Consider the following 20921-nt stretch of genomic DNA (forward strand, 5'->3'; position numbering starts at 1 on the left):
TGTTAAATGCAGAAATATTAAATGATTTTTGAAAAATGTAAATAAAACATAGTACATAATAATATATTTATATTATACAGCCTCATTCACAAATAAATATGTACGACAAATGTCAAATATGAAATAATACAAATAGATATAAAATATTCAAGCAGCGAGTTCCGGATAATCAATATTTGGGTTGTATTATAATTTATAATATGATTAAAACGTTTCGATACAATGTATTACAACTCCTCGATACAGTGTAATTTAATACACTTTCGCACATCCGAAGAAAAAAATTAATGTGAAGATATTTTAAGTGTATGTATGACAGCAGTTGTAAATATACTCCTGCAACTTGCAAGTGACAGGTGAAAAAAAATGTACAGTATCCACTAAGAAAAAAAATTCAACACGATTTTCTGGTATTACCTGCAGTACCTACCTATTTACCTACACTATGCGGTTATACAATTTTTTTTTTTATTTTTTTTTCAGGGATAACATAATAATATAATCAATTACAAATTTACAATTTATAATATCTGTCAAACAGCATACAACCGACATCGCAAATTAAATTGAGTTTCGTATACCCCGTCACTATAATATTATCGTGAGTTAATTTCTGGTTGTATCGTGTTGTTATTATTAAATCCATAAGTTGAAAGATCAGTGTGCAACATAATCGCACGTGACTCATCATGAGTGTCACGACTTCAGTACACGTATTTAATAGAGTAACCTGCAATAGGTATTTTATGGTTACCTACTTAAATAGATTAATATTGTCGTCTATGCGCTTACCACGGTATAATTTAAAATAGCTTGACACGTGACAAACTTAAATAGTATGAATGCGCTCTTACACTTATTATAGTATACATTTTATATCCACGGAAAAATGACGCACCGTTGACAAGAGATTATATATGACGTTAACGACCTCTCGTTCCGTTAATAGGCAATTTTGAGCGTTGAGCCCATTAAAATTTCAAGTAAAGTGAGAGTGTATTTGGCTTCTCCCTTTCAGTATTCTAAAAATTTTATCATAACCTAATGTAATTTTGTTTTAAAAACTGTCAGGTGGCCACTAACCATTTACATTATATAGAACGATCGCTGATTTAACCTTAAAATACTATAATATCTTTTTTTCTGTCCCTCATAAAAAATCTTATAAATAAATGACTTGTGAAGTATCTTCTATACAACATGTATAATATCGAAATATTTCAGATAAAGAGTTTCGAATTAAAAACTTTGTTTTGTAAATAATATACGAAATACGAATGCATGTATTTAAACAAATTACTAAAATAATGTAATATTTTTCTAGGAAACTTTAATACTTGGTCACGAAAATTCAACGGTAAGTATTGATATCTACAGCGTCGTGTTTTGTGTGATGATCGATAAGAAACGATACAAAATATAACATCAAAATTATTATTTTAAAAGGTATACGCAAGGACTAATATTTAATAATAATTTCATCATTAGATTTACTTCAATTTCAATTTTAATTTTAAGGTTTTATTACCAATGACAATGAATATTAGATTATATTATTATGATAGCAATCTTTAAGGTTCAAACGCTCGAAAAAAATGTTTTTTTGCAATCGATTTACTCTACACATTCTTGTTTAATAATTTCAAATTTTTTTGGTGATTAGGTGTTATCAATTATTACTCTTTAATACCTAGCTATTTCTCACCCATAACTCTTCCCTAAGATTTTAAGTACCTACAACCTGTACATAATATAGATATCATATTGAATTCATATTATATAATATATGGTCTTTCGCTGCATCTATCGTCGAAACCGGTACAATGCCACGCGGATGATCGCATCGCAATATTCGTCTGTAATAAATAAATAAATAATCAATAAATAACGATATTATTTAGACAAAATACCTATAATATATTAGTATAAAGAATTTGTATTACAAGAACGTTATACAAATTAACGTTTCGATCAGATAATGATTTCGGCCGCGCGTATATATTATATAGGTATATAATACATCAATATATCAATATATTTTATTATTATTTATATAATATGATATGGAGACGACTACTGTGCGCGTGCACAGAAAAATCCGTTATATTGGCCTGGTAGATATATATTATATTTTAGTACCTATAATGTACGTCAGCGCGCCATCGCTTTTTGTCATCGCCAAAGATTCGTGTGTTCATTTCGTTTCTTCCAATAGATTATGCGGGGACTGGAACGATAGGAATGCTCACTGTCTTATTTTTTTTCAATTTTTCCGCTGACACTTTTTCTCGTCTCTGAGTCTGACACACACTACAATAAATGTTGCGGACTGCGGTCGTTAATAATTTACCAATATGATAGTTATTGTTATTAAGTCGTTTATTTCATATAAATAATATAATTATACATTCCTAAACTATGTATTATAATTTATTATAACTATACGGGAAAGTTATATATATTATATTATATACTCATGTAATATTTCCAACTAGAATCTAGATTCTAAACTGTTCGATTGGAGACTTTGAACCAACATGCTTGAGCCGAAAAATGTTCAATCACATAAACTAGAATAATGTATTATCCAGACCATGTGGACGACATATTATCATGACAACCTATGTAGTACCTATGAGTAGGTACGTACCTATCATAACATCTTTGAAATAATATCTTATAACAAAAATGTCATTGAAGTTTAAACACATCATATTTTAAACTAGTTTTTTTTAAAAATCTTTTCGATTAAATCATTATATAGTTATTATCATATTATATTGTATTATATATTTAATATTTATTATTATTAAAAAAAAAAACTAATTTATTTATCATAATCCAAACTTTAATCACATATTACACAGCAAAAATCTATTATATTATTACCATTAAAAAGCTTAAATCAGTATTTAACACTGAATATTATAAAAAAATGAACCTCTTAAATATTAAACTGTTAGTATTTCACAGCATTTTCAACAATGTCAACAATTATATATATATATATATATTATGCTATAATCCTTGTACTTTTTGCATTATGATGGGCTTGATTCTCTCGATAAGAATTTTTCCAGTCGAACCTGATACTATACGTAATTATTCTATTTGTAGATTAAATTTGACAAAATATAAATACTTCTTGTAACACTTGTTCTTGTTTTAAGAAGCGTATGAATTTCCATATTAAAACGTGATTTGCTCCAAGTACCAAGTGCTGCATTGAAAGTGTAGTACCATCCTTAAACCGAATTATTCGTTCGTACAAGATCTTGTATCACTAAATTATAGCAGTTCTGCATGTTGACATTAATAAACATCACCGGACGTCGACTATTACCGTAGTTGAGACGCTTAATCCACGTGTCCTCAAAATAATGAACCATTAGATACAAAATAATTTTATTTTCAATAAAATAATTTGATTCAATTAAATCATTAAAAAAAAAATTATTTTATTAATTGGAACATAAGCTATAAGCATAAGTAAGTGCACTTATAGATGTTATGTTTATAATGAAAATTCTACATATTCAATGTGCACATTTTTTTATCCATTTTTTGTATTTCACAACGATTTTATAAGACTGTTAAAATGCTAAGACGTCAATTTACAATCTAGTTATAAAAATCCCGTACAATAAAGCGGTAAGATCAATACCATATTTTTATCTTCGTTGCATATATATGTGCAAGTAACAAATACCCAACAAACTAGCAACTATTTTCAAATTTTTAAATATTAAATACAATTAAATACGAAATGTCTATCTCCGATATAATATTATAAATATTAAGCTTATAAAAATCAGTTTAAAATATGTTTTGTTCAGTCATTATATAGTATAGAAAACAATGAACATATTTTGACCGGTCACCGACAATCAACCGTTAGATGAAAAGGTAAAATAGTATTTAAAAGCTTATAAATATATGGTTAGGTAGGTAGTAATTTTAGAGTAGCTTATAAGTCCCCTCACAATTCCCTCTCTTGGTGGCTAAATTCCTGCGAAATCCTGACAAAATTGATTAAAAACCTATCCTAACCTTGTGTGGTCAGCTTGTTTCAATTATTTTATTGATTCTCTGCAACAAATACCGCAAGTTCATTAAATTATTTTGTTATAGATTTGTGGTTTCATGCGGCGTATCATTGAAATGTTACACGCGATCTTCACATAAATAGTTATTTAAAATTAAATTTGTATAGTACATGAAGTGTTGGTAGTGTGACGTGCATTATAATTTAAGTGTTGCAATAGAGGTAAATTGTAAACAAATTGTTGTTCTTTTTATACAGGATAATCATCAAACATGCTCGCCTCTATTTTTCATTCACCAATGACTTTTTTTTAATTTTAAATTTACTCAAAAATCATAAATTATTCAAGTTTTTTAGATTTTTGTACTAGATACTTAAGAGCTATCTTCCGGTAATATTAATTTCGGTTTTTAAAATGAGAACCCCCCCCCTCTTTTTACTATAAATTATTTAACAGGTACTTGTTTTAAACGTGTACCTAAATCAAAATTCAAACTTATAGTTCTTTAGTTATTAAAATGTTTTGTTTTATTAAAAATAATAATCATAATCAAAATAATTTCACAAAAATATAAATAATGTGTAACATAATATGTAACATAGATTTAATATCGGATCTTATACTTATTGTACTTTATCATTTTTTTAAATTATAAATATTGATAAATTAGTAAACATTTCTACAATTTTCAAATTATTATAGCCAACATATCTTCTAAACTCATTTTCATGGAACTATTTATCCTATAGGTTAGGTAAAAAGAAAAAACTTAAAAACTATAGGTATTTATTCAAATTTTGATTGGGATAAGTCAAAATTTTTAGAAAAATGATCAGTTAAATAATTAACTGTAAACAAATAAGAAGAAACAGTTCTAATTTTAAAAACAGAAGTTTTAACACTCAATGAATAATACAAAAAATATCAATAATTTTAAAATATGGTCTTTGTATACTTAAAAATTCCAAAATCAGCTATTAAATAACTGCATAATTGCAAAAGAAAAAGTGGGTGAACAATGAGCATGTTTGATGAATCACTCTCTATATTTTTTTTAATAAAGAATTAATGAAGATGTTTAAGATTGGTTTTGTGTACACAATAAAAGTACCTATATCATTATTTATCTGTCATCGTTAATCAATTTTGCATCTGCATCATCTACGTAATGGCTCACTTGACTCTAACATATCGGAATTTTTTGTTTTATTTGATTTTGTAAATTACTTATTTACTCAGCTCGCTGGTTGAAATAGAAATAATATATTTTATAGTACCTTGCATGAATCCGATGAAATGGACGAATGCACTTATAGATGAGGAACTTCCATACCGCCGCCTCCACTGCGAAAATGTGGGTCATAAACTCCGCATATATTTAGGAAATCAATGAGTTCGCCACAATATTATACATATATTTATACATGCAATCGCATAAACCTATATACATATACATATATATATATATATATATATGTGTGTATATATGTATAGTATATAGCATATTTATAGTATTAAGCATTATTCGCATTTACTAAATAAATCTATAAATATATTATATATATTATAAGTCTATACCCAAACGAGTGCCGACGACTACGAGTATAAATTACTGCCACCGAACACGCTGCATGCGTATTCAACATGTATATAATATGCACAAAGGTCCGTTAATATAGGAGCATATATATTATACGTTATGATTATATAGAGATCAAACTTGAATGGTCTAAAAAAATTATTTATAATATGAATATAAATAATAATAATAATAATAATAATATGCAGCTATATGATTGAAAACTCAAAATTTAAGTGCTTAAATAAACAAACATCCCTTATTGTTAACTTGCGTTTCTCTAGCCTCCCCCCTGCATAAAAATTTTCAAATTTGTTTTCATACATTTATTAATGCGCGTGTATTGTTATTACCACTATAGTATTATACTGCATAAAACAAATATATTTTCACATTGCCAACTGAAGTGAGTTTTTTTTAAATTTAGGTATATTTAAAACCATAGAAAATATTAATACCTATCACGCGTCTACAATCAATTAACAATATGCATAATATAATGTTATATAGTAAATACTATACTGTAAATACTTACCAATGTCTTTTTATTTAATTTAATAAATGTTTAATCCTCATATTACTATTCAAAAACGTAAATCAGGGAATATGATTTAAAATTTAAAAAAACTAAATCTCTATACATGCATTAAAAACGCAATAAATTAATAAGCACGTAAAAAAAAATTGAACCCTAGAACTAAGACAAAATTTTATACGCCTATAAATATCGATGACTATAATGATTTTTTATACCGTACATTTTATCAAAGGCTGCAGTGGAATAATTGATCATACATTTTTTTATTCCACATTTCTACGAGCATGGATAAAAGCACTATTTTTTGTAAAGTGCATCTCTTTTAAACTTATTATTTATTTATTAAAATGATTCATTAATGTGTATCATCTATCCACTATATCAATATCAAAGTTAAACTACAGAACCAAAGATTATAAACGACAATAATATTGGTCCACACGTCAGAAACTTGATTTTATTATACTACCATTTTTCCAGTGTGAACAATATACATAAAACTGAAAAATCATGACGAATTTATAAAATAACTTATTAAATTATAAATTACCTACATAGTTTATCGTCTTTATTTGGTTAGTATAAAAAATAGGCACCTATATATTTAATGAAATGACGCCATTTTATACTTTAACGCTAACATATTATAATATATATTGCAGGTATACTGTAGGTGAAGCAGTGGCTGAGTGGCGGATCTAAATGTTTCGAGAGACCTAAACAAAACTGTCAACTACAAATATTGAAAACCCCATATAAAATAAAAAAAGGTTATTTATAAATACTTGTGTACATAAAGTGAAGATGATTTGAGTAGAAAACGTTTTAACTATAATGGCAGTACCTATGGGTTATGTATTTTATTAAATCAAGTCACAAGCCGAGTATAAAACAAAGTTCACAACAGTTTAGAATAAATGAGTCGGTGAGCGCAAGGTAATTGTTAAAATTATTTTTTCTCGACCATTATTTAATATTGTTAGTAAATTATTTTCTCACAAATTAGAAAATCTAGGAGGACATCGACCTTAGACTCTAAACCTTGAGACACCGGTGCATTGCGCCCCTGGCGAGTCACCACTAAATCTGACGCCGTTACGGAGAAGTAAGGACCATAATATAGGACGGAGCGTGTACGGTACGATTGAGAGGTAAAATATAAATATAATTATTATTTATCGGTATTTTTCACGATATTATTGGGAAACGCAATATGATTTTGCCAGTATTCACACAATAACTACGTTTTATCATAATATTATCGTGACAATCGCACATATTGTTTTGCTCATACGCGAATATAATACGTATACCTACCTATAGATATGGCGTATCTACGACTATAATAATACGTACCTACGATATATTTTTATGTCTATTAAAAAACGCAAGTGTGTACAATATAACATTATTATTATTATAATAATATTATAACAGCAGTAATTCGACGAGACACACGCGCGTCGTAACAAAAGTGTAAAGGACAAATCCCAAAACTGGTTTTCGAATTGAAATTCAGCCAAATCGGTGCGCTGCAGCAGTGCCCATAGGCTATAATGATATTATAATATTATTATTATATATTAGATATATCTATACAGCAAATACACATTTATATATATGTAATACACACGCACACACATAATATATATAGTTAAGTCTACACATACGCAGGTGACACTGCATCGCTCGACGCATCGCCATTCGCCACTTATATATTATTTACTTCACGTGCTAGTCGAATATATTATAATAATAGTATATTATAATATAATACTATTGGTCGTAGAGTAACGCAGCACATAAAATTATACTATTATACCTACGTATATGTGTACAACAAATAACCGGTTAAATAATTTGATTAATATCATATTATTATTATTTCCAAACGGGCGTGCGAGATGGCAAACGCGGACAGACGACTCGTACGACTCGCGTTTGGTCGTAATAATCGCGTATATGGTATATTACGTAGAAGTACCAAATCTTCCGGATCGTACACAATATATCATAATACAGATTTACGATCATCGATTATTATGCGTTTAATCGTTTAAACGAAACTGCATACGGCATACGTTTTTGAAAGCTCGAGATCTGTTGTACGAAATAATATACATCGACGTCCTGTACGCGTCTATGATGTATCGCAAAGGATAACCCTACCTCCCCAAAGGGTTCACGTTTTACTGTCGAACTATTTTTAATAAAATATAATATTGTGTGACAATTATTCACTATAATATGTTAAACCTCGCATGTAATTTATACCTCATCTGTATTATATTATCTTATTTACTTTTCTACGATTACGTTTTTGCCGGTTTTATGTTTTCGGCACCTGAAATGACCGCATAAAATTCCAAAGAATAGACGCGTAAATGAAAAAAAAAATTGCTATATGCATGGTAGCCATCACGCGAAAAACCTAACCGAATGAATTTGCGTTGAATAGTTCAAACGTGCGAATTGCATTTTTTTACAAACGCGTTAACTTCTGTGTGAATTTCGACTAATGATGGAAGGTCCGCACAATTTATTCAGAATACCGGTGTGAATTCACTGTGAATGAAAAAAAAAATTAATAAATTTAAATATTTAAATTTATACATAAGTATTAAGTATAATATATAGGACGGTGAATTATTTCGATCGACCCGAGCAAATAAATCGTAAATGTACCAAAACACTAGGATAAATCCAACGTGGGCTTGTAAAATGTGTTTGATCATTATGCTACATCTGTGATTTTACACTACAATAAAATTTGCGTTGCCACAAATAATGTATACATTATTGCTACCGAATATTATTTGCAACGTACGACTTAAGTTGTTTACGAGTATGATAAATTATACATCTTCGTCATCAGGAATCAAGAATTACATGTGCTTAAAGACATTTTTCAACAACTTGTCTTACTCGTTCCAAAAATCAAAACCAAAATAAATAACAGAGTGTATTTTCACTATATTAACATTACCATACTAGTTTATCGAATTATACAGACCCCTTCGGTAAGTAAATATCTATCCGTATTATAGTACGCATAGGTAGTAATAAGGTTGCAAGGGGGAGAATTGTAGTCATACTGAATTTCGTTCAAACCGTCCTCATCGAGTAAGTATACTTCCCTTAGATCATATACATATCTGTACATATTATACTATTATATTACATTATCTAAATTCAAAAACACTACTACAAATAATGTTATAGGTATTATACATACTGTTTATATTATACAATATTATTATGGGTACCTACTATACCAATATACCACGTATCATTGTTTTCTGCAATTTACAAAATAATCCCAATATGGTCTTGTTTTTCTTCTTTATCTCATCTACGCATTGGTATAGAAATACAATATATTATATCAATCGCGATAATTTTATGATATATTATATTATTATTGTAAATTAATATCCAGGAAAATAACGCCGTATTTTACTTGAATAACAAAACATGATATTTGTGCGATATGTTAAGATATATAAAATCGGTTTTTTTATTTTTGTTTGGTTTCAGTTAATACTGTGGAAAAGTCCGAAGCGGAGAACATATACAAATCCCCCGCCGTCTTTCATTTTTTATTCTATATTACGAAATACTTCAGAGAGCTTGGAAATTTTAAGCTATATGCGCGTACGCCAAATCGAAAAATCAAAAATAATCTGATATACCTCGCGAGGAAATGGAAAATAGCATTCAAACTGTTTTTGAAATAAACTCGGCTTACAGTAATAATAATTTTTACATTACAACGTGATATGTTTCAAGCGTGATATTAAGCTATTTCAAAGTGATGGAAAGCTTTTGATCCTCAGTGTATTACCAAATGTCGAAATAATACCTTAATATTAGATTTTCGGTCGATCGTTCTGAACGCGGCGTAAATGCATAGGCAATACAATAAGCGCACCGGTCATTCATTTCTGATTAACGACGCTCTCGAGGTTCTCGTGGTAATCGGAACCGGCTGTCGATACAATAATAAATAAGAATTAATAATTCATTACCTTAAGTGGTAAATCCTTTACCAACAGTTATTATTGTTTATCGTATTTATATAATATAGCCAAACTTAGTTAACTCGGAGTCGAAGCCGTTGAAGGGACCGGTAAAAAAGTACACGTTATCCAAAAATACGAGTAATTCAAAAAACCAAGGATAAAATTTCAAAGTATGTATTTTATTTGAAACAGTACAATATAAGTTATAACATTAATTACTATGTATTTATTATACGTATATACATTAAGTATTTATATGTTATGTATATAATAATTTTAAAAATGTATAAACAGAAAAATCGTAACCTCGAGACTAGTATGTTATTCACAAAAATATTCGAGTTCGACGAGATTTGTTTGCACTGTTCAAATAGGAAATTCTATGGACCCGGGTAAAAGTCTGATGTATAGAAGATTTCAAGTCGACCGCGTTCGACCGTAAGTGTTTTAAAATGTAGTAAGTACACAAAAATAGAGCAAACCATCGTTATGATATTAGGTCATGTAACCACCGCAACTGCAGTGACTATTACGGTGACATATAGTGACTCTATTATTATTGTTATTATTGTATATTGACACCGCTGCCGCCGTCGAAATAATTGTATTCAAAATAATATTATAAGTGCCGATAAATTTTAAGCTATAATTAAATATTATAATCTATACCCGTTGTGACTGTCGATATTATGCTCGGACACCGGCTTGACCTCGGAAAAATTTAATTTAATAAAAAAAAAATATATATATATATACATAAAACGCATACGTAGTGAGATAATAATATATATATAATAATCACAAATGACTAAGATCGACCGCGTTTTAGATATTGTATGCACTTATTTATGTGTTGCGCAGTTAAAATTATGATCGCGCGCGCGAATATTACGGGCGATCACACGCATCGGTTCGGTCAATGCACTTTTATCGTGTACGCATATTTGTGTATGTGTGTATAAATAATATTATTTTATTGTACACCCGTAATGAGAAGTAACTAAATAGTAAGTGCACAGCGGTTATTTATCTGACAGTATTACGTGCAACAGAGTGAATTCACACGTTTCGCGTATCAGCACCCGTGGTTGCTGGGTTTCGAATTGACGTCGCGAGCGCGGGAGTTATTGACCGCCACATTATAATATATACTACTGCAGCCTGCAAAGTCGTTACAATATTATACTGACTATCGAACGAAACGAAATCCTATGAATGTGTGTGTGTGTGTGTGTGTGTGTATTGTATTATATAGATTATAATATATAGAGCAAAGAATTTATATTATAACATTATTATTATTAATAATATTTAAATATTAGGTAGGTACATACTATTAATAGGTATACCGTATACATGCATTTTCCTCCGGAACGTCGATTGATCGATTCACACGTTTTATACTCGACCGTTGTACTTGTACATGCGAAATCGTAGAAAAATCAGTATTTTTATCTCGAGCTCGCAGTGCAAAATAGGTACATTTGAAAGAGGTCAATTCTGCACCCTCTTCTGCATAAGTGTACAGCGGCATATTTTTTTGTGTAGTGAGGGAGTACGTGCGGTATTTTATCTACTTTACAAAACAATAATTTTCAGAACAGTCCTGCACTGCTCAGTTTTTACGTATATTATGCGGTCTTAGGACAATTATTATGTCTAGCAAACATGTATTTTTATTGCCCCAATTGAACAATAAGGTGATTTTATTAAATATAGCGTATACCTATACGTACCTACCATAGACATATTATTATATGTCTATGGTACCTACACGCATTCTTCGAAAACCCATGTTAAAGAAATTTAATATTTAAGAAAATATTAAACTAATACGAAATGCAATATTGTATTGTTAAGATTCAAAAAAATAAAAAAGCCAAGTACTTGCAAATCGAAATGTTCTTTGATAATTTTTTTTTTTTTTTTGATTGTATATTATATTTGATATATTCGTCCGCGTAAACAATTCAAACATATTTTTTTGTGCTATATGTATAATTTACCTGTAGGGTTTTACTAAACATACAATGTTATCTTTAGGTATTTATAACATTTTCCACGCGATTTGATGTTTATCATTTTCATTTCGCATGTATAGGAGAATACAACATATTACATAATGTTAATAATAATACTGCTACTATTCTATAATTAAAATTTAAAAAAATTTATTTAAGTACTAGGTATATATTGTTGTACTTTCACAAAGAATTTCGATTTTATCGTAAATCAAATTTTCTACATAGATTTTAACTTAAAAAAATTATACCTAACAACTAATTTTCCAGATTCTTTTAAATTGAATTAATTGCTTATCGGATTAAGCTTGGGTACATAGGTATCACTTTACGTTTCAATACAAGGCTACTCAATATATAAATTATATTATGCACCTGCAGCATATTATCAATTCATTAGATAAGTACAATATAAAATATATATATTTTTTTTAATGTATCTACCTATTAAGTATATAGGTACACACTATTACAATTGGTCATTAAATTAATCAGCGTACGTGAAACTAAAGATAAATAATTTTAATTTTAAAAATCAGTAATAGAGGTACTAATTTAGGTCTCTAAAATATAATATTACCTATTTATATAGTTATATACTCTAACAATTAATACAAATCTACTAAAACTCTCAACATCATTAAACACAAATAGTATTATTTATTATTTTATATTTTTTTCCCGGTTTTAATTTATATAAATCTCTAAACAAATATATTTTACAATAAGTATAATTTATGAGTGTGGGTTAAAATTACTACAAAACTTAGGGATAAAAATCAATCCAGTGATGAAACTTCGTGAAGTGTGGAACAGTTTTTATAATCATTCAGAAACCGTTTACGTTTTATATAAAGTCGTCAATGATTAAATGGTTAGTAGTGGGTTGTTCTGAAGTGTACCAGTTACATAAAATTGGGGCTGGAACAGAAATTACTTGGCTCTCACCGTACCATCGCACGGATGAGACTTTAGGTACGTTTGAACCAACAACGTCCAGAATAGGCACAACAGACTTAGACCTGACTGCTTGAGCCATGTCTAGAAATACAGCAGCGCATATTAATTTTTTTCCAGCGAAATGCGAATACAAAATGTAATCGATTTAACGGTGGACTTGATGAATGGTAATATGATTGGTGTGAAAGCCGAATTGGCAGTTTGAAGTATTCATTTCAATTACAGCAGGGGTAAGATAACTTTATCAATAATTCGAAAAACTGTTTATAATAGTCCATTAATAAGTATTAAGTTTAACATTTACGTATACACTACACGATGTTTAACGTAGGGATGCGTATTTCTTGTACATAAAAGTGTATATATTTGCTCGTTAAACTTTTAATAGGACCTCTCGTTGGATGGGGGCTCGGCCCCCAAACCCCCCGGGAATTAAATAGCCAACATATTTAATATATTTATGATAATAAAATCTTTACCAGTATACAGTAGGTAATAGGTATACACATAATGTAGTCACAACGATAATATTACTAAACATTGGACTTGCATTCAATTAAATTTAATTAAATGCATTATGTAAAGTGCACATATTCATGTAGCTAAAATTTAGCACTAAAAATGGGCATCTGTCCAATTGACGTCGATAAATATAAATAAAGTACATAATTACATACGAGGATATTACAACTGTAATTAAATAATATATATAAATAAAAAAAGTAGGAAAGTGGGTAGGTACCTACTGCTAAATTCAACGATATATCATTATATACACTATATGTATAAATAACGATTCTGAGCGGGCTATTACTTGTTAAGTTACTATTTTATTAAGTTTGTTTGTGTTTTTTAATACTGCAATTTAAGTAATTTATTTGCTGATATTTAAGCTTAATTTCTTCTAAACAAGATCTAGGTGATTCATTTCAAATAACTACCCCCCACAAAGCTGAAATTTTAAACAATTACTGCCCAACAAGTGAAGACAGAATCTAAAAATAATTTAGAAAATACAATTTATCCTTCCTTTTTTCCATTTATATAAGAATATATTCAATGATAGATGCATAATATTAAAAAAATAACCCTATTAAGCAGAGGCAGTCTGTCAACTGTCAGCCAAGGATATTTAACTTTATATGGCTCATAGTAATATCAGTAATTAATTTTTAACAAAAATATTACACACACATATTTGTTTTTTTTTTTTTTTAGAAATAATAGAAAAATAATATAGATAGATAAAATTGGGTTGCATTTTTCAAACAATCTCCGGTTTTGAAAAAAAATTTGCCTAATGTGCATTAACACCTTATATATGCGATAAAAAATATATATATTTTTTTTTTTCAAGAAACATATTATCAAACAGCGAAGCGAATGTGGAATAAAATTATACTGAAGTACCCCGATAGCTGCTATACAATTAAAACATCAACAGAGTAAATCACTGTCCGATTCCAAATATAACGCTTTGTTATATAATTAGCAGCAATCTTTGATTTTTGGATTAGCACTGTCACCATGTATACAAACAATAATTTATTACAGAAGAGGCCATCAAGTGGTGGAGATATGCAGACTCAACAAGTTTTGGTTGACCAAGTGATTCAATATTATACTGAATAGAGTATAGATCATATTTTCTGCCATGAAGAATTATTGTTTGTTAATAAATAAAATTTATTTTATCGGTAATTCTTAAGTACTTGTAGGAAAAATATGCGTCTGCAAACAGACAACTATATTATTATATAGTTTAAGAATTTAAATTTGACAATTTTGACTAAATATTAAATGAAAATATAACTGTAAATGAAGAAAATGTTGATAAAATTTAAAATTAATTAAAATCAGTATTGAAAAATTTTAACTGGAAGAAATATTTACTAAAAGTAAAATAAAAAAGTTATTTCAACTAATTGTCTGGGAATAAAAGGTATAAATTTTTTACTTGTTTTAATGATCTGAGTAAAATAAATACACAAATGCTACAAGTTTTCTGCCCTACTTATCAGTGAAATATTGGTATTGAACAATTTAACTAGAATTTACAAAACAATTTCAAAGTAATAAAAAACTTGCAATCAGGGATAGATCAAACTAAACTCTAAGTACACACATTATTTTTATATAAAAATATTTCTTTGTTATGCTCAGCATAATTTAGTAATTAATTTTGTTGATTTAAAATTTTTATCACTCAATCCCAAAAGTTATATTATTTTACTACATCTAAACAAAATTTTAATCGTTTGACCAATCAATTACACAGGATAACTCAGATAAGATAATTTAGGTTATAAAGAATATTGGAATAAAAAATAAAAATGTTTATTTTATTGAACCATCAGTTACGGAAGTAGACAAAAAATATCCAAGAGAATCTGAAAAATAAATTTTTTTATATTAACCAACTATTAAATATTTTATTACTTAAAATATAAAGCAATTTTGATATAAATTAAGATATATTATATTCAATACTTACATTTTAATCTTAGTTGAACAGTCCAAAGCCCATATCATCATCAGATTCATTATCGGATTCTTCTTTCTTTTCCTCTTTTTTAGCGGCTATAATAATAAAAATGAGATAGGTTTAATAAATTATGAAAAAACAAATTGACTTGATAAAAAAAAAAGGTTTACCTTTTTCTTCAGTAGCTGCTGGTGCTGCTGCTCCAGCTCCAGCAGATGCTGCTACGGCAGCACCAGTAGGTACGCTGGCCAATTTGGACCTGCCTAAAAGTGGTAAAATAAATTATTAGTATAAATGATAAAAATTATAAAAGCATAAAAGTTATTATGGTGTCTTAAATGACTACAGATATATTATTAAGTATAATTAAATATTATATAAATGAGTATTTTTTTTATAAAATCTGGTTTTCTATGTAAATTTATTTTTAATATATTAAAAAATATATATCAATAATATTTACCACTTTCGATAACTTCATCAACATTCTTTCCTTTCAATTCTTTGAGAATGAGACTAACTTTAGAAGAGTCAGATTCAATACCAACAGAACTTAAGATTTTTTCGATGTCATCACTGGATGGTTCTTTTCCACTCAAGGAACCTAACAGATATGCAGCCACGTAACGCATTCTGTAATATAGTAATAATTAACAATTGAGAATACTCATATTTTAAATAATTAAACTCATTTTGTCATTTGCTTTCAGATAATATTTATCATCAAAATAATATCAGCCGAAAGATGGTATTAAGATTATTCATCATAAGCAAAAAATTATCAACATAATTGTGTAGTTAAAGAATTCTAATAATGATTTATTAATTTTACAATATAAATTATATGAATTGTAAATGTACAGAAGGGCTTGAAGGCTTGTTGCTACAAAGCAATGTCCCCGGACAACTGTTTATTATACTATTGCAGTAAGTTACCAATTTCTGATCGATAATATTTATTTGGAAACATTCAATCAGATAAATCTGCTAGACAAATTATTTATCACAAGCAAAAACCAATCCATAATTTAGTACAATAAAGGTGCAGGTACCAAGGTTTTATTAGAATATAAAATTAATTGCAATGTACAGATGGGCTTGAAGGCTTGTTGCTACAAAGCAATGTCCCCGGACAACTGTTTATTATACTATTGCAGTAAGTTACCAATTTCTGATCGATAATATTTATTTGGAAACATTCAATCAGATAAATCTGCTAGACAAATTATTTATCACAAGCAAAAACCAATCCATAATTTAGTACAATAAAGGTGCAGGTACCAAGGTTTTATTAGAATATAAAATTAATTGCAATGTACAGATGGGCTTGAAGGCTTGTTGCTACAAAGCAATGTCCCCGGACAACTGTTAAATATACTTTTGCAGTAAGTTACCAATTTTTGATCAATTATATTTATATTTAAATATTCAATCAAAGAAATCTGCTAATATTATATTATTCAAGATATATATTCAAATCTCTACTTAAGTAACAAAAAAATAATAATAAAGGTAGGCAAGTATGTACCACTCAGCTATAGTGTTGATTAAATCACTTTTTTTTTTATGTTTAATTTAAATTCAATGATATTAAATATGAAAAAACAATTCTGAGTGAAGACAGTCCATCAACCTAAAGTATCACTAAGTAAATTTCATAGTATATTTTTTATTTATATGATTAAGTTATTTTTGAAAATTTCATCAAAGAAAATAATAATAAAAATATTTAGTGAAAAATTCAAGTATTCAGACTAAAAGTTAATTTAATTAGAGAAAAAAAACATGAAATAAATGTTGTCAAAACCTTGTTTTGGGTAAAAAATTAAAGGCTTCTATCAATAATAAGTAAGCAAGTATAATTAAAGAAAAACCAATGAATAAAAATTAATCAGTTAACACTTGCATCAGGTTTCAGACCCGAAAGATGGTTTGTAAATAGTGTAAATCATCATTTATAAAAATATATAGGTATTAAATTAAATGTATTTTAATAAATTACCAATTTATAATATTGTAAAGAAGACGGTTTAAGCTAACTCATTTTTTTTTTTTTTTTTTTATTGCTTAAATCAAGAAATTTTATAAATATATAAAACGTTGTAAATAGTGTAATCAGATATCAAAATTGTTTTCAACATAACTTTCAGGCGAAAGATGGTGATATTCAATCATCATTTAGGTACACATTTACACTTGTGGTTTCAAGAACTAAATTTTAAATGATAACAATAGAACACACATTGAATTTGATACTTAGGCTAGATTAGATAGAGAGGATTTCTAATAAGTAATTATTTAATAATTTAAGATTAGTATACAAAGGTTGTAGGTATTGGATAATGACACATGACAGAACAATTCATCGTAAAAGTAAAATTATGGAATACCACCAGCATTAAGTGAAGCACAAGCCTACCATACAAAAATTAATAAGGTCATGTATCAGTACCAACGATTGTACTAGGTATGTGTCTAGTGAATTCGATAAACTAGAAAAGATCCGACACACCCCAACAAAAATAAGTCGAAAACTCAACAAACATATAAGAGTAATATTCGTATTTAATGCGTTAACAAGACATAGGTGAAAGATGAATCACGGACTGATAAACTTTGGCGCGCGGACCGGAACTACGATGACAACAAATGCCGACAATTAGGCGAATAGTTAATATTATTAATATAAATAAAACATACTTTTAAGTCTGTTGGACACGAAACGTGTGGCGACAAATGGCAAAACGCTGAAGACAATTAAATAACCACAACAAAATTCGTAACTTTACGAATTTTTAAGTGTACGGCGGTCGGCGGCGTTGAAAAAAGATAGGTTAAAAAATAAAAGCGACCACGGTGACATCTATTCTGTGATCGTGTCATGGAAGAGAATAGCGAGCGTCCCTCTCATTGGTTCGTGTGATTTCTCCATGCTGTTTGAGGTTATAAACACACACATACATCGTTCTTCTTTCACTTGTGAACGAGAAGAGACTATTCGTAGTCTCTGTTTCTGATTTCTGAAGTGGCGATTTTTCAACGTCGTTTCGCGTCGCGCTAGGGTCAATCCATTACAATGAGGTGAGTTCTTTATTATTGTTTCCAAAACAAATTATATATTTTTAACGACGATCGGACGACTGCCGTCTTGTATCGTTCGCCTTCCGCTATGGCCGACTCGTATATCCGTGCCCACATGTGTATGATGATGTTTTTCACATTACAACCTGTTTCATGCCCAGTATATTGCCGTACGAGCTGCGATCGTAAAATATGTCCGGATCGTACTGTTATGATTCGTGGCAGCGGCGAGTGGAAGGATCGGATCGAACCCTTCTTCCTCATCTCGCTGCCCAAAGGATTGACATTATTATTAATTGAGTGACAACCTTGTTCTTATTAAAGTCTTCACTCACCACCTGTTTAAATATTAAAGACATGAAAGTCCACTACTATGTATTTCGGTTAAACACAATGTATTCAAAGTTTCTCCACAATCATGCATTCGATTTAACCAAAATTTATTTACTCAGCGACATTTTCACTAGCCTAGCGTTTGTTATCCCTATCATCTTACTAACTCAAAATGAATATTTTCATGTACCCATTGCTTTTTACATAATTTTCAATGTATTGATGATTAAACTATAAGAAAAAATATTTAATATTATAATCTTCTACTTATTAGTTAGGTACTTATACTTAATATATATTGTCATTGAGTTAAAATATTAAATAGTGTTTTTATTTTTGTAGTTCGTTAAAGCTTCAAAAAAGACTTGCCGCTTCGGTAATGCGATGTGGTAAGAAGAAGGTATGGTTGGATCCAAATGAAATAAATGAAATTGCCAACACCAATTCCAGTGAGTAATTTTAATCAAAATTATAATAAGTATATGTTATTATTTATTAATGCTTATTAAACAAATTTCAGGACAAAATATTCGTAAGCTGATCAAAGATGGTTTGATCATTAAAAAGCCAGTAGCTGTACACTCTAGAGCTCGTGCACGTAAAAATGCTGAAGCTAGAAGAAAAGGTCGTCATTGTGGTTTTGGTAAAAGGAAGGGTACTGCTAATGCTCGAACACCTCAAAAAGTATGAATTATATTTCTTTTCTTTTCAAATCCTAAATTATTCTTACTAATATATTCCTTTTAATAGGACCTTTGGGTGAAAAGAATGCGAGTATTAAGGCGGTTGCTGAAGAAATACCGTGAAGCAAAGAAAATTGACAACCATCTTTACCATCAGTTGTACATGAAGGCAAAGGGTAATGTATTCAAGAACAAACGTGTATTGATGGAGTTCATTCACAAAAAGAAGGCAGAGAAAGCCCGTGCTAAGATGTTGAGGTATTTTAATAGTTATAATAATAACTCAAATATAATATATTAGAGTTGTTTTGTTTATAACTGTTTAATTTTTTAGTGATCAAGCTGAAGCTAGACGTCAAAAAGTTAAGGAAGCTAGGAAACGTAAGGAAGCAAGATTTTTACAAAATAGGAAAGACCTCTTGGCTGCATATGCACGAGAAGATGAAAAAGCTGCTGCTGCTGCAGGAAAGAAGTAACCTATTTATGTAAATGTTTTTATTTTCTAATACAATATTCTGACCTATTGGAGAATTTTAAATTGTTTTCTTTTGTATGCCTTATTATATCCTTATTTTTTAAATGAAATATTTTATTACATTAGGTCATCTGTGTTTTTAACCATATATCATTTTTAGGTTATAATTTTCATTTGTATTATCCACACTTCATTATTTTAATTTTCTAGATATAAAAAAAAAACAACTAATATCCTCTGAAACTGCTGTATTTGAAATGACTTAAATGTGTTTAGACAGTTCTGGATAATTAGATTTTTTTTAAAATCTAACTTATATTATGTTTGTTACAATTTATGAGTTTCATAATATTGTGAAATATCAAGTGCCACTCCTATTGGTTAGTTATTCATATGCATTTAAAGAATGAAGTTAAATCAGTACATTAAAGATAAATATATTGCTAGGTCTATTAGGAAATTTAATTTATGAAGTTCATCTTACATAAAAATCTAAAGTGAAGTATGGAGGACTTAACTGATTATTCTGCTTAACTCCTTCCTAACAAAACAATTTTTTAGGTATACATTATACATTTATGAATTACAAAAAAAATATAGTAGTTCAATTGGTATAGAGTTTTTAGCTGTCTTTAACTGAATATTGTGTATATTTGGGTAATTAAGCATCTTTTAAAAATCAATGGACTGTTGCATAA

At 28.7% G+C, this 20921-nt stretch overlaps 2 protein-coding genes, 2 long non-coding RNA genes and 1 other non-coding gene across 5 annotated transcripts; 3 read left to right on the forward strand and 2 right to left on the reverse strand.

Moving 5' to 3' along the window:
- The first annotated feature begins 6833 nt into the window (after positions 1 to 6833).
- LOC126550711 (uncharacterized) lies at positions 6834 to 10004 on the forward strand. Its single transcript, XR_007604766.1, has 3 exons — positions 6834 to 7099; positions 7170 to 7314; positions 9701 to 10004. It is a non-coding gene; the product is annotated as an uncharacterized LOC126550711 (long non-coding RNA).
- A 257-nt stretch (positions 10005 to 10261) lies between these two features.
- On the forward strand, positions 10262 to 14627 carry LOC126550713 (uncharacterized). Its single transcript, XR_007604769.1, has 3 exons — positions 10262 to 10355; positions 13284 to 13396; positions 14524 to 14627. It is a non-coding gene; the product is annotated as an uncharacterized LOC126550713 (long non-coding RNA).
- Positions 14628 to 15487: 860 nt separating this feature from the next.
- LOC114125669 (60S acidic ribosomal protein P2-like) lies at positions 15488 to 18510 on the reverse strand. The gene is made up of 5 exons (XM_027989434.2): positions 18352 to 18510; positions 16115 to 16284; positions 15822 to 15914; positions 15661 to 15746; positions 15488 to 15556 (listed from the first exon to the last, which is right to left on the reverse strand). The coding sequence occupies exons 2-4, from the start codon at positions 16281 to 16283 to the stop codon at positions 15670 to 15672; spliced, it is 339 nt and encodes a 112-aa protein (XP_027845235.2). The 5' UTR covers position 16284; positions 18352 to 18510; the 3' UTR covers positions 15488 to 15556; positions 15661 to 15669.
- Positions 16353 to 16424, reverse strand: LOC114125679 (small nucleolar RNA Me28S-Am982). Its single transcript, XR_003592535.2, has one exon. It is a non-coding gene; the product is annotated as a small nucleolar RNA Me28S-Am982 (small nucleolar RNA).
- A 69-nt stretch (positions 18511 to 18579) lies between the features above and the next one.
- On the forward strand, positions 18580 to 20279 carry LOC114125668 (60S ribosomal protein L19). Its single transcript, XM_027989433.2, has 5 exons — positions 18580 to 18732; positions 19408 to 19514; positions 19586 to 19749; positions 19816 to 20006; positions 20083 to 20279. Exons 1-5 carry the CDS (start codon positions 18728 to 18730, stop codon positions 20222 to 20224), a joined length of 609 nt encoding a protein of 202 aa, XP_027845234.1. The 5' UTR covers positions 18580 to 18727; the 3' UTR covers positions 20225 to 20279.
- The last annotated feature ends 642 nt before the right edge of the window (positions 20280 to 20921 follow it).

The sequence above is a fragment of the Aphis gossypii genome, chromosome 3 (assembly GCF_020184175.1).
Source record: "Aphis gossypii isolate Hap1 chromosome 3, ASM2018417v2, whole genome shotgun sequence".
Lineage (NCBI taxonomy): Eukaryota > Metazoa > Arthropoda > Insecta > Hemiptera > Aphididae > Aphis > Aphis gossypii.

Coding starts and splice junctions, on each gene's coding strand:
- LOC114125669 (XM_027989434.2), bottom strand. CDS start 16,283: ATGCGTTACGTGGCTGCATATCTGTTAGGTTCCTTGAGTGGAAAAGAA. Junction 15,915..16,114: donor TGATGAAGTTATCGAAAGTG/GTAAATATTATT, acceptor TACCACTTTTAG/GCAGGTCCAAATTGGCCAGC. Junction 15,747..15,821: donor AGCAGCTACTGAAGAAAAAG/GTAAACCTTTTT, acceptor TTATTATTATAG/CCGCTAAAAAAGAGGAAAAG.
- LOC114125668 (XM_027989433.2), top strand. Junction 19,750..19,815: donor ATGCTCGAACACCTCAAAAA/GTATGAATTATA, acceptor TCCTTTTAATAG/GACCTTTGGGTGAAAAGAAT. Junction 20,007..20,082: donor GCCCGTGCTAAGATGTTGAG/GTATTTTAATAG, acceptor TTAATTTTTTAG/TGATCAAGCTGAAGCTAGAC.